Source organism: Pangasianodon hypophthalmus, chromosome 30, assembly GCF_027358585.1.
Source record: "Pangasianodon hypophthalmus isolate fPanHyp1 chromosome 30, fPanHyp1.pri, whole genome shotgun sequence".
In the NCBI taxonomy this organism is placed as follows: Eukaryota; Metazoa; Chordata; class Actinopteri; order Siluriformes; family Pangasiidae; genus Pangasianodon; species Pangasianodon hypophthalmus.
Window position 1 is genome coordinate 442,215 of NC_069739.1, and position 14,835 is coordinate 457,049.

Sequence of the window (14,835 nt, forward strand, 5' to 3'; positions counted from 1 at the left end):
AACATTTCCCCGTCATTTTGTGTGTGTGTGTTATTTAGGTAACTTTCTATTCCTCTTTGCCAAGGGCTAGTGTTATTGCTTGTTGCTATAGTTACGCCTCAGATGGTGTTTTCTGATTCTCATTTACACTCTGTGGTCTATAAAACATCTTATATATTTGTGTCACTGTCCAATACTTATGGATCTGACTATATGTTTATATGTAAATGAAGCACTCGAGATGTGACAGAAGTGTAGACTTTCAGCTTTAATTTAAGGAGTTTAAAAGAAACACTGCATTAACCGTTTAGGAATTAGAGAGTCTCTAGAAGTATCTAGAATAAGAGCCTCTCAGAAGTAATCGGACAGTTGACCGATAAGCGGTTTCATGGCCAGGTGTGTCCTGTTTCCTCGTTATTTCATGATAAGTGAAGGAGATAAAAGGTCTGGAGTTTATTCCAAGCATTTAGTAGCTGTTCATAGGAACTCTCACTACGCAGCCCAAAGAGCTAACACTGACACTGTGTAACTAATCCCAGCTCTATATCACTGACACTGTGTAACTAATCCCAGCTCTATATATCACTGACACTGTGTAACTAATCCCAGCTCTATATCACTGACACTGTGTAACTAATCCCAGCTCTATATATCACTGACACTGTGTAACTAATCCCAGCTCTATATCACTGACACTGTGTAACCAATCCCAGCTCTATATATCACTGACACTGTGTAACCAATCCCAGCTCTATATCACTGACACTGTGTAACTAATCCCAGCTCTATATCACTGACACTGTGTAACTAATCCCAGCTCTATATCACTGACACTGTGTAACCAATCCCAGCTCTATATCACTGACACTGTGTAACTAATCCCAGCTCTATATCACTGACACTGTGTAACTAATCCCAGCTCTATATCACTGACACTGTGTAACTAATCCCAGCTCTATATATCACTGACACTGTGTAACTAATCCCAGCTCTATATCACTGACACTGTGTAACTAATCCCAGCTCTATATCACTGACACTGTGTAACCAATCCCAGCTCTATATCACTGACACTGTGTAACTAATCCCAGCTCTATATATCACTGACACTGTGTAACTAATCCCAGCTCTATATCACTGACACTGTGTAACTAATCCCAGCTCTATATATCACTGACACTGTGTAACTAATCCCAGCTCTATATATCACTGACACTGTGTAACTAATCCCAGCTCTATATCACTGACACTGTGTAACTAATCCCAGCTCTATATCACTGACACTGTGTAACTAATCCCAGCTCTATATCACTGACACTGTGTAACTAATCCCAGCTCTATATCACTGACACTGTGTAACTAATCCCAGCTCTATATCACTGACACTGTGTAACTAATCCCAGCTCTATATATCACTGACACTGTGTAACCAATCCCAGCTCTATATCACTGACACTGTGTAACTAATCCCAGCTCTATATATCACTGACACTGTGTAACTAATCCCAGCTCTATATATCACTGACACTGTGTAACTAATCCCAGCTCTATATCACTGACACTGTGTAACTAATCCCAGCTCTATATATCACTGACACTGTGTAACCAATCCCAGCTCTATATATCACTGACACTGTGTAACCAATCCCAGCTCTATATCACTGACACTGTGTAACTAATCCCAGCTCTATATCACCGACACTGTGTAACTAATCCCAGCTCTATATATCACTGACACTGTGTAACTAATCCCAGCTCTATATCACTGACACTGTGTAACTAATCCCAGCTCTATATCACTGACACTGTGTAACTAATCCCAGCTCTATATATCACTGACACTGTGTAACTAATCCCAGCTCTATATCACTGACACTGTGTAACTAATCCCAGCTCTATATCACTGACACTGTGTAACTAATCCCAGCTCTATATCACTGACACTGTGTAACTAATCCCAGCTCTATATCACTGACACTGTGTAACTAATCCCAGCTCTATATCACTGACACTGTGTAACTAATCCCAGCTCTATATCACTGACACTGTGTAACTAATCCCAGCTCTATATCACTGACACTGTGTAACTAATCCCAGCTCTATATCACTGACACTGTGTAACTAATCCCAGCTCTATATATCACTGACACTGTGTAACTAATCCCAGCTATATATCACTGACACTGTGTAACTAATCCCAGCTCTATATATCACTGACACTGTGTAACTAATCCCAGCTCTATATCACTGACACTGTGTAACTAATCCCAGCTCTATATCACTGACACTGTGTAACTAATCCCAGCTCTATATCACTGACACTGTGTAACTAATCCCAGCTCTATATATCACTGACACTGTGTAACTAATCCCAGCTCTATATATCACTGACACTGTGTAACTAATCCCAGCTCTATATATCACTGACACTGTGTAACTAATCCCAGCTCTATATCACTGACACTGTGTAACTAATCCCAGCTCTATATCACTGACACTGTGTAACTAATCCCAGCTCTATATATCACTGACACTGTGTAACTAATCCCAGCTCTATATCACTGACACTGTGTAACTAATCCCAGCTCTATATATCACTGACACTGTGTAACTAATCCCAGCTCTATATATCACTGACACTGTGTAACTAATCCCAGCTCTATATATCACTGACACTGTGTAACTAATCCCAGCTCTATATCACTGACACTGTGTAACTAATCCCAGCTCTATATATCACTGACACTGTGTAACTAATCCCAGCTCTATATCACTGACACTGTGTAACTAATCCCAGCTCTATATCACTGACACTGTGTAACTAATCCCAGCTCTATATCACTGACACTGTGTAACTAATCCCAGCTCTATATCACTGACACTGTGTAACTAATCCCAGCTCTATATCACTGACACTGTGTAACTAATCCCAGCTCTATATCACTGACACTGTGTAACTAATCCCAGCTCTATATCACTGACACTGTGTAACTAATCCCAGCTCTATATCACTGACACTGTGTAACTAATCCCAGCTCTATATCACTGACACTGTGTAACTAATCCCAGCTCTATATCACTGACACTGTGTAACTAATCCCAGCTCTATATCACTGACACTGTGTAACTAATCCCAGCTCTATATATCACTGACACTGTGTAACTAATCCCAGCTCTATATATCACTGACACTGTGTAACTAATCCCAGCTCTATATATCACTGACACTGTGTAACTAATCCCAGCTCTATATCACTGACACTGTGTAACTAATCCCAGCTCTATATATCACTGACACTGTGTAACTAATCCCAGCTCTATATATCACTGACACTGTGTAACTAATCCCAGCTCTATATCACTGACACTGTGTAACTAATCCCAGCTCTATATATCACTGACACTGTGTAACTAATCCCAGCTCTATATCACTGACACTGTGTAACTAATCCCAGCTCTATATCACTGACACTGTGTAACTAATCCCAGCTCTATATCACTGACACTGTGTAACTAATCCCAGCTCTATATCACTGACACTGTGTAACTAATCCCAGCTCTATATCACTGACACTGTGTAACTAATCCCAGCTCTATATCACTGACACTGTGTAACTAATCCCAGCTCTATATATCACTGACACTGTGTAACTAATCCCAGCTCTATATATCACTGACACTGTGTAACTAATCCCAGCTCTATATCACTGACACTGTGTAACTAATCCCAGCTCTATATATCACTGACACTGTGTAACTAATCCCAGCTCTATATCACTGACACTGTGTAACTAATCCCAGCTCTATATATCACTGACACTGTGTAACTAATCCCAGCTCTATATCACTGACACTGTGTAACTAATCCCAGCTCTATATATCACTGACACTGTGTAACTAATCCCAGCTCTATATATCACTGACACTGTGTAACTAATCCCAGCTCTATATATCACTGACACTGTGTAACTAATCCCAGCTCTGTATATCACTGACACTGTGTAACTAATCCCAGCTCTATATATCACTGACACTGTGTAACTAATCCCAGCTCTATATCACCGACACTGTGTAACTAATCCCAGCTCTATATATCACTGACACTGTGTAACTAATCCCAGCTCTATATATCACTGACACTGTGTAACTAATCCCAGCTCTGTATATCACTGACACTGTGTAACTAATCCCAGCTCTATATATCACTGACACTGTGTAACTAATCCCAGCTCTATATCACCGACACTGTGTAACTAATCCCAGCTCTATATATCACTGACACTGTGTAACTAATCCCAGCTCTATATATCACTGACACTGTGTAACTAATCCCAGCTCTGTATATCACTGACACTGTGTAACTAATCCCAGCTCTATATATCACTGACACTGTGTAACTAATCCCAGCTCTATATATCACTGACGCTGTGTAACTAATCCCAGCTCTATATATCACTGACACTGTGTAACTAATCCCAGCTCTATATATCACTGACACTGTGTAACTAATCCCAGCTCTATATCACTGACACTGTGTAACTAATCCCAGCTCTATATATCACTGACACTGTGTAACTAATCCCAGCTCTATATCACTGACACTGTGTAACTAATCCCAGCTCTGTATCACTGACACTGTGTAACTAATCCCAGCTCTATATCTGCCAGCCAATCAGATGTATATTGTAAACTAATGCTGTGTTCAGATACAGTCACGTGACTCCGTGTTTAAGGGGAAGGTTTCATTTCCACCCTCACTGTGTCTTTACACTCTCTATATAACACCGTTTAACAGCTACCTGCTAGCTCACTTAATCATTAGCCTTAACAATTAGCTAGCGTATGTTACGAGGCTTCGTTTCACAGTTGCCTAGCAACAATGTTGTCCATCAGGTGACAGACGAGAGAGAGAGAGAGAGAGAGAGTGATTTCATTACTTTGAACAGGAAATTCACTTTCTGTCCTGCTTAACGTTTGTGCATGTGTGTGTTTGTGTGTGTATATGTGTGTGTGTGTGTGTTTGTGTGTGTGTGTATATGTGTGTGTGTGTGTGTGTGTGTGTGTGTGTAGATGAAGCACGTAGAGGAGCGTTTCGGCCTCGAGGCGAATAAGGAGGTGTTACTGATGTGTCTCGGCATCACGTCTGGCGTGGGACGTCTCATCTTCGGCCGTGTGGCTGACTACGTCCCCGGAGTGTACAAAGTCTTCCTGCAGGTAACACACACACACTCTCTCTCTCACACACACACACACACACTCACACACACACACACACTCACTGTTCCTTTTTTTAATAACTGTCCTGATTTTCTTCTTGTCTATCATTAGCGATGATCCCTAATTTCCTTTGTTCTTCCTTTCCTTTTGTTTTACTTTCCTACTTCCTGTGTGTTTCCCACTTTTCCGCTTCTCCCAAGTTCCCTCTGGTAGTTTTTTTTTCCACATCGTTAATTCATGGAATTCGGTCCAAAGTGTGAGACTTTCCTAATGAGCTGATCTTTAACCCGTGATAAGGCCTGTTTTCTAGGGCGTGTGGAAGAAGTCATTTAGGCGTGTGCTAGGACGAGGACAAGGCCATTATGGCGACTTTATATCAGCCAGTGATGATTAAAGTGAACACATGCCCCTGTGCTCCTGTAGGTGGCGTCGTTCCTGGTGATCGGCGTGATGTCGATGCTGATCCCGGTGTGTGATGTTTTCGGGGGTCTGATCGCCGTGTGTTTAATGATGGGGCTGTTCGACGGATGTTTTATCTGCATCATGGCTCCCATCGCCTTCGAGCTCGTCGGCTCCGAGAACGTCTCTCAGGCCATCGGCTTCCTGCTGGGCATGATGTCCGTGCCCATGACCGTGGGTCCCCCTATCGCAGGTACACACACACACACACACACACAAATAAGTCAGTACTTACGTAGGGAAAGTTCCTGGTATTCAGAGTCGGGTTACGCAGCTGCTTAAGTGGAGTTTAGTAGTGTGTGTTTTCTTTGATGTCAAACGTAACATCATGTAACACAAAGTAAAAGTGAGAGACAATTTAAAAATATTAAATAAAACACTAACATGATGATATATACGTATAACAAGTCTCATGTTATTTCACATTAATTCACATTAATCACGTTAATTTAACAAAATGGCCTCCACACTCGTTATTCAGCAGCATGTAGAATAGCACTTGATCCAGCGCAGCCTGTTACTTTACATCTTATTCTATATCTGTGTGTGTGTGTGTGTGTGTGTGTGTGTGTGTCAGGGTTCCTCCGTGATCGCCTGGGCAGTTATGACGTGGCGTTCTACCTGGCGGGGATCCCTCCTCTGATTGGAGGAGCCGTGTTGTGTCTGATCCCGTGGGTGGAGCAGAGGAAGAGGAGGAAAGAGAGGAAGAATAAAATCGAGGACAGTATGGCACAGAGCATGATCGCACACAACGACACGGAGAAGAACAACAAGTTTGAGTCTGTCATCTGAGTCTCATACACACACACACACACACATGTGGCATTTCTGAAGGACTCGCTGAATGCATGTGTCATGTGTGTTAAGTGTGTAAAGTACACAGCGGCGTTGTTTTTATATCTTAATGAGGACCAAATGTCCCCACAAGGATAGGAATATCAGACAGTTTGACCTTTCCATGAGGAAAACTTACAAAAATTACAAAAATTGCAGCTTTTATATTAAAAAAAAACGAGCTTAAGGTTGGATTTAAGATATTAATTAGCTCCATTAATAATTAGGCCAGTGGAAGGTCCTCACAAGGATAGTAAGACAAACTCACGCGTGTGTGTGCGTGTTATGTTTTATTCATATATATATATATATATATATAAAATACAAATATTATAACTATAAAACAAAACTATATACGAGTCATTATATAAACTAAACATGGTCCTTTATTCCCGAAATATTAAGAAGCATTATATATATAGTTCACTTTATAAACTTATTGTTTTCTTAGACTAAATAAAATAAATTGGCTCCTTTTTAACGTCTATGCAAAAGTTTTACTCAGAACGTTATACGTCCATATTAGGAATTAGGAATATTTATGTTGGATTTTTATTTTTAAATTTAAATACGGAAACCAAAGCGAAGTTTAATCACAGCGTCCGAGTCTGAAGCTGTATGATATAAACGTAACACTACGCCTTTGATCTTATTTTAAAATCTGATTAAAGGCAGTGATGAAGCATTAAAGGGATTTAAACACAATGTAGCTTTAGTTATTTAGTTATTTTTATTGTTTCTAGACGACTGAAATCGACCTTTAAAAAAAAAAAAAAAAAAAAAGTTCTCTATGCAACACGGCTACGAATATGAATTTTTTTTTACGCTAAGTGCCGCTGATGAAATTCAGGGAAGTAATTAAGTGTTAGTAATTAAGTGTTAACTCTAAAAGGGCTGATGTGGAGGAAAATTAGCACAGTTAGCTAAGCACCTCGTTAAGCGCGTCACTAAAAAAAATAATAATTAACTGTAGATTAATCTTCACTGCACAGATTTCTCACCCGTGTCTTATTGCATCGTTTTCCATTCAACACGTGACGATAAACGGTTTTACCAAACACACCATGTTGCCATGGTTACCTCTGGGGGCGTGTGTGTGTGAGTGTGTGTGTGTGTGTGTGAGTGTGTGTGTGTGTGTGAGGAGGCTGCCTAAATAGGGAATAATTCTAGACACTATCTTGGTAGGCTGCCTATTCTTATATAACACACACACACACACACACACTCACACACTCACACACACACACACACACACACACACTCACACACACTCTCACACACACACACACACACACACAGAGCTGTTACTACATTCAACAGTTTCAATATTGTGCATGCAGAATATCGCAATATATCACCTGAGTATCAGTGCATGTTTATACCTGTACACACCTCACTCGAATACGTTTGTTTTTGTTTTTGTTTTTGTTTATCTGTATTACATTTGTGATTAATGACTCGATCTGTAGGTTTATAAATATAATCTACCTCAATTTTACATCACAGGCTCACAGACACAAGGGATATTTCCATAATTTCGAAATTATTCTAAAATCATTTTTAGCATTTTAAAACATTTCTGTTTAGTCGCTCTGAATCACAAAACATTTTATTACGTTATTATTTTATTATATTTTATTATTATGCCAGTGTTAGTGCCTTAACCTGTTTGCCTGAGTCTTTGATCAACCCAAATTATTTTTATAAATCTTTTTTTTATGTAATAAATAAAGAAAACAAACTAAATACACAGGACGCTATAATCGTATATATTATTTCAAATATTTCACAGGAATATTATATACATTTTGCTCTTTTTTGCTCGTCTAGTTTCAAAATAATATAAAATAACAGCTTCTATCTTTCATTTTGTGTTATTTTCATGTTCGGCGTGTCGTGTTTTTAAAAAGGCTTTTTTATTATTATTTTGTGTCAGAAATTAATTGAATCTTTGATTTCATTGCGGCAAATTTTTAAAGTTCAGTAAAGACCTGCCCCAAAACTCAGTTCCTCCTCATATCACAATATTATAAATACGACATTATCACGATATTGTGTTAGGCGAATATTACTGTAGTACTAAAGTGTTGTGTGTGTGTCTGCAGTGTTTAGTAACTTCAATCAGAATTATCGGATTTATTCCGACTCTTACGCAACAGACTTTATCTCCCCCTAAACATGCTCTCTACTTACGATAATTTAATCTTACGATAATCCCTACAATAATTTAAAGTGTCCACAATAACAATATCCTGATTTGTTTTTAAATTGATTATTAGCACATGCCGAGTTCAGTATTTATAGATCTACAAATGTGTCCTTGTTTGTTTTTGTGTTTTTATGAAATATGTGTGTGTGTGTGTGTGTGTGTGTCACTACTAATACGGATTATTAATAACTGTTGTTTGTTGAGTAAATACTTAAACACTTAAAATTACACTCAGGTATCAGCATAAAGGAAATCATCACTAATGCTGTGAAAAATAATCAACGGCATGAATGAATAAATTGTAGCTGAACCAAATGTTTTTATTTTACTGTACCAAAAAAAAAAAGGAATTAAAGCTAAATACCAAAAACACTGTCATCAGCTCCGTCCCAAGTGCTGGAGTTCCTGACGAGTTAGTGTTCGTATTACAAACTCAGACGTTTTAAATTCTGATTCTGATGCTGGTTATTGTTGGAGTTTTCATACTGTGTTATTCTAAATCTGTATAAAGACTAAATCTCATAACTTCGACTAGGAAAGAAAGAAACCAAAGAAAACGCTCCCTCAACTGGAATTCCGACTCAGAAACTCTGATCGTATCCACACGGCTGATCACACCGTCATCTTAAATCTACAACACTGACTGACGGATCGCAGTTTTGCGAAGGGAAATACATCATGAACGTTAACGTTACAATAGAAATGTTTCCGTACGTCGCGGACACACTGTCTGCACTTACACTTTGCCTTTTTGTGGAAATTTGTTGGATTTAATTCCGATTATTTGCTGTAAAATTAGATCTTGGGGACGGAAGAGTATTTTTAAACTCTTCAATCTGGCAACCCGGAGCACGGGGCAGCGCGATTCCTGCCCTAATGGACCTCTGTTTATTAGCGCTTGTTGCAGTTCCCATTTTTGACCACTAGGTGCAGTAATAACTCTATAGCGCTAAACAAGGCAGTTATCTATAAAGGCGAGAAAATCAACAGGCTCATATCTGTTAAATAGTGACTTTTAAAAATAAATAATCGGTCGCTCAGGAGACGTGATTAGTATTTCAGCCGAATTTAAAACGTACGGACGAGCAGGTCCGTCGCTCGTAAGTGTTGAAGTGAAATGACGTAAATCCACCACTTCGAGTCGTGTAGAACGCAGCATCATTCTCAGTTCATGAGGGAGCGTGTATTACCCATAATGCACTGTGACTAGGCAAGTTGTTTACAGTTGCTTTGAGTGTGTAATGAAATGAAAATGTGGGACACGGTGCGTTATCATCAGTGTCGGTTTGTATCGGAGCTCCACGCTGCTTTTCTTCTTCAGTATCAGCTTTGTTAATGAAACACGATGTTCACGATGACTGATTTATCTTAATTCTTTATTAATCCTTTTTTCTTTTTATTCACTTTTATGTGTGTTGAATAATGTAAAACGGCATGATTTCTTTATAATACTGTACAAAACAATAAAAATTCTCATTTTTATGAACTGAAATTATGCTGTATTGTGTTTTATCTGCAAATATACATGTAAAATGTATAAAACTCTTTAAAATAAACTCACAATAATTCAAAATGTTCACTCAAGTCTAGAAACTGCTTACCTTTCCTCTAACAGAAATTAAATTTTAAAATTAAATTTTTTCTCAAAGGGAAAACATAGGAGGCAAAAATATTGGCACCCATACAGAACATTTAAAGTGACTGAATCCACATTGTCATCTTCGAAAAAGTAATTTTTCTTTCTCCTAGAAATCTTTTTTTTTTCTTTGCTGAGATTTTTTTTTCCAATTTTCTTCTTACAAAATTATCTTAAACAATAAAACACATTTGTACACCAGTTAAAAAAAAAAAGATGGAAAAATTACAGGAATCATCATTTATGGTTAACATTTTTAACCAACTACAGAATATTTCTGGACATTTTTACATTTTGCATCTTTAATTAATCCCAAATTGTCCATACTTAATTACAAGAAACTTGTGGGAGGATGTTTGTGCCGCTAGAATTGGAATTAATGAATTTTATAAATCTAAAGTTTAACATTTAATTTTGAAAGGTTTGAAAAAATCTGAAAAAATGTACATGATCATGTAACGCTTTAGAGCTCGATTCAGTTTTAAATTCAATTGTAAAAATAATCAGATTAATTTTTAGTACAACATTTCAAATTCAGTTAATGAATCTACATTTTATTAAGTGAATTTAAATGTTTATATTTAATTATCTGAATAGTATTATTGTATATTGTTACGTTATTATTTTAAAATTGAATTTCACTGTATTGAAATTCAGTTTGATTTAATTCAAAACTAGATTAATTTCAAATCCAAATCGTACTGAAGTAATTTAATTCCATAAACTTGTCTAATGTGCTTATTTGTACATTTTTGTGAAAGAACACCAGTAAAAAGCACTTTAAAAAAAACAAAAAAAACTTTTTTCAACTGAAAAATTTCTGAAGTAATTTTCAATATGGCGGAACTCTGGAAGTTGGGTTAGCGGTTGACGCTAAAAGTAATTACTGTGTAAAAAAAAAGAGGGTTTTTTGAGGTAATTTAACAACACATCTGAGGGAAATGTTGAAGTTCTCAAACATACTGTGCTTTTCTTTCCATGATTAAACCACAAATTCACGAGTTCTGTTTAAAAATAGCAAAACACAGGTGTTCAAGTGGTGGAGAAAACTGTCGCTAGGCAACAGTGAAACATGGACGATGGGGATAATGTCTCAGGCTAATGATGCAGCTAGCTAGTCTTTTATACAGACAGTGTAAATACACAATGTGAGTGGAAACGTGACAGAAACATCTGGAACACCAACATTTCCCTCAGATGTGTCGCTAAATTACCGATTAAACACTCCGTATTCATGAAATTACACTTTAATTACAGTTAGCACAGACGGCTAATGCAACTTCTACAGGTTCCGCCATATTGGAAAACGTCAGCATTGCGTCACGACCGTAAGAACGTGTGAAGATTTCATTTAAGGTTTATGTGGAATTTTCTCACAAACGCAGTGAGACATAACAGAGCTTTAGTGCAGCGTTAGTGAAAGTTAGCCACATGCTAAAACTGGAGCGCAGGTGTTCATGGGAAGTGTAGTTTCAAGACCCTTGAGCTTTTTTTTTTAAATCTAAATATATAGGTTGATTATAAAACTACACAGCACAGTATCAGTTTGGACAGTCCACATTGAGGCATAAAGCACTATAAATGCGTTAAAAGTGAATTATAATTAAAACAAATTGTACATCTTTAAAATGAGCGACTTCCTGATGACAAAGCCGGAAGTTTTTAAAGTCCACTTCCGGTGATGAGTGGGACGTTTGGCAGCTTCTCGCTAGCTGGTAGTAATTTAAAAAACGTGTATGATTTTCGGTTTAGTCCATCAGAGAATCGATTCCAATGGATTTATTAGTGAATCTTCAGGTTTATTTTAGTAGTTTAGTGCGATGTTTTAGCGGATGATGATGATGGTGATGGTGATGGTGATGATGCTAGCTGGTTAGTTAGCATAGCGCCTCCAGTAACTAGCAGCGGCTGTTAATAAATAATGCAGTGTCTCGTGATGTGATTTAGGATCTAACATTAAGGATATAAAAGTAAATCGAGGTTATAGAGTAAAGGCAAATGATATATTTATATATGAATGATAAAAATATAAATAATACCCGAGAAGGGGAACTTCCTGAAAACTAGTGGGTTATTTATTTAAATAAATGAAAACATCTCTAACAACAACAACAACAACAACAACTAGGCAGCTCATTTTAATTTGATGTACTTGAAAGCATTTCTTTTCAGCTAAGCTCATTTTCTCAGGAGTATCCCCGAAGAAGTGGCTCAGAAATAATACGCTTTTATAGATTAAATAATCTATTAATCTGTCATTGTAGTACTAAAATTATATTTGGGTTAAAATGTCCAGTTTTTCAGCATCTAAGTGCAATATTTAGATAAAAACTCAAATCACATAAACATCAAAGTTCTGCATTTGAGATTGGAGACAATAATCTGAACTAATTGAGATACACACACACACTGCCATGTCCTCCACCACTGGAGATCTCTCAGGGAAGAAGAAGAAGCATGTGCGGTTTGCCAGAATGAATGAAGAGGAAGAGGATGATAACCCAGAGCAGGAGGAGGAAGAGGAAGACACGCTGTTCGACAAGAGGAAGGATGTGAAGGCCGGGCTGAAGAGCGCCCTGAAGCGGGGGAAAAAGCTTGTGCACTCGGCCGCGGGGGAGAAGGTGGAGATTAAACGTGGCGGAGGAGCGTGCGGCCGCTGGATGATCACCCTCACACTCTGCTCTTCGTTTCTGGGCCTGGTAACATCGCCGACTCCGTCTCTAATCACGCCGTATCAGTCACAGCGATTCAGCAGTTGTTAGAGAGTTTTAATCCAAACATGATCAGAAAGCCTGAATCTTTATATTTAAGTTATACATTTAATTTATCCTTTATTTCCTCTCTCTCTGCTTCCTCACTGCTGCATGTAAATTCCAGCCTCATGAGTTCATGTGACCTTTGCATAGAATCTTATCCGAGTCAGAAGAATCATTTGCATTGGAAACTTTAATAAAATACATTCACACCTCAGCACAACACAGAGAACATGCATCTCGTGTATCTCTGTGTTGGGTTTCATAGGGAATGTGTATCTCTGTGTTGTTGGGTTTTATAGGGAATGTGTATCTCTGTGTTGGGTTTTATAGGGAACGTGTATCTCTGTGTTGTTGGGTTTTATAGGGAATGTGTATCTCTGTGTTGGGATTTATAGAGAACGTGTATCTCTGTGTTGGGTTTTATAGGGAACGTGTATCTCTGTGTTGGGTTTTACAGGGAATGTGTATCTCTGTGTTGGGTTTTATAGGGAACGTGTATCTCTGTGTTGGGTTTTATAGAGAACGTGTATCTCTGTGTTGGGTTTTATAGAGAACGTGTATCTCTGTGTTGGGTTTTATAGGGAACGTGTATCTCTGTGTTGGGTTTTATAGCGAACGTGTATCTCTGTGTTGGGTTTTATAGAGAACGTGTATCTCTGTGTTGGGTTTTATAGGGAACGTGTATCTCTGTGTTGGGTTTTATAGGGAACGTGTATCTCTGTGTTGGGTTTTATAGGGAATGTGTATCTCTGTGTTGGGTTTTATAGAGAACGTGTATCTCTGTGTTGGGTTTTATAGGGAACGTGTATCTCTGTGTTGGGTTTTATAGGGAACGTGTATCTCTGTGTTGGGTTTTATAGGGAACGTGTATCTCTGTGTTGGGTTTTATAGAGAACGTGTATCTCTGTGTTGGGTTTTATAGGGAACGTGTATCTCTGTGTTGGGTTTTATAGGGAACGTGTATCTCTGTGTTGGGTTTTATAGGGAACGTGTATCTCTGTGTTGGGTTTTATAGGGAATGTGTATCTCTGTGTTGGGTTTTATAGAGAACGTGTATCTCTGTGTTGGGTTTTATAGGGAACGTGTATCTCTGTGTTGGGTTTTATAGGGAACGTGTATCTCTGTGTTGGGTTTTATAGCGAACGTGTATCTCTGTGTTGGGATTTATAGAGAATGTGTTTCTCTGTGTTGGGATTTATAGAGAACGTGTATCTCTGTGTCGGGTTTTATAGGGAACGTGTTTCTCTGTGTTGGGTTTTATAGAGAACGTGTATCTCTGTGTTGTTGGGTTTTATAGAGAACGTGTATCTCTGTGTTGGGTTTTATAGCGAACGTGTATCTGTGTTGGGTTTTATAGGGAACGTGTGTCTCTGTGTTGGGTTTTATAGAGAACGTGTATCTCTGTGTCGGGATTTATAGAGAACGTGTATCTCTGTGTCGGGTTTTATAGGGAACGTGTATCTCTGTGTTGTTGGGTTTTATAGGGAACGTGTGTCTCTGTGTTGGGATTTATAGAGAACGTGTATCTCTGTGTCGGGATTTATAGAGAACGTGTATCTCTGTGTCGGGTTTTATAGAGAACGTGTATCTCTGTGTCGGGTTTTATAGGGAACGTGTATCTCTGTGTTGGGTTTTATAGAGAACGTGTATCTCTGTGTTGTTGGGTTTTATAGAGAACGTGTATCTCTGTGTTGGGTTTTATAGAGAACGTGTGTCTCTGTGTTGGGTTTTATAGGGAACGTGTG

At 38.3% G+C, this 14,835-nt stretch overlaps 3 protein-coding genes across 3 annotated transcripts in view; 2 read left to right on the forward strand and 1 right to left on the reverse strand.

Annotated features, from left to right (window-relative positions):
- Positions 1 to 10,271, forward strand: part of slc16a10 (solute carrier family 16 member 10) — a 29,598-nt gene extending 19,327 nt beyond the window's left edge. Inside the window, exons 5-7 of the mRNA XM_034302080.2 lie at positions 5,050 to 5,193; positions 5,620 to 5,848; positions 6,233 to 10,271. Coding sequence (XP_034157971.2) covers positions 5,050 to 5,193; positions 5,620 to 5,848; positions 6,233 to 6,447 — 588 coding nt within the window. The 3' untranslated portion in view covers positions 6,448 to 10,271. The remainder of the gene's footprint in view (positions 1 to 5,049; positions 5,194 to 5,619; positions 5,849 to 6,232) is intronic.
- Positions 10,272 to 11,972: 1,701 nt separating this feature from the next.
- LOC113525208 (sodium-dependent glucose transporter 1) lies at positions 11,973 to 13,671 on the forward strand. The gene is made up of 4 exons (XM_053231611.1): positions 11,973 to 12,206; positions 12,768 to 13,033; positions 13,356 to 13,406; positions 13,579 to 13,671. Exons 1-4 carry the CDS (start codon positions 12,167 to 12,169, stop codon positions 13,669 to 13,671), a joined length of 450 nt encoding a protein of 149 aa, XP_053087586.1. The 5' UTR covers positions 11,973 to 12,166.
- Positions 13,672 to 14,347: 676 nt separating this feature from the next.
- Positions 14,348 to 14,835, reverse strand: part of rev3l (REV3 like, DNA directed polymerase zeta catalytic subunit) — an 18,234-nt gene continuing 17,746 nt past the window's right edge. Inside the window, exon 16 of the mRNA XM_053231612.1 lies at positions 14,348 to 14,491. Within this exon, the coding sequence (XP_053087587.1) occupies positions 14,348 to 14,491 (144 nt within the window). The remainder of the gene's footprint in view (positions 14,492 to 14,835) is intronic.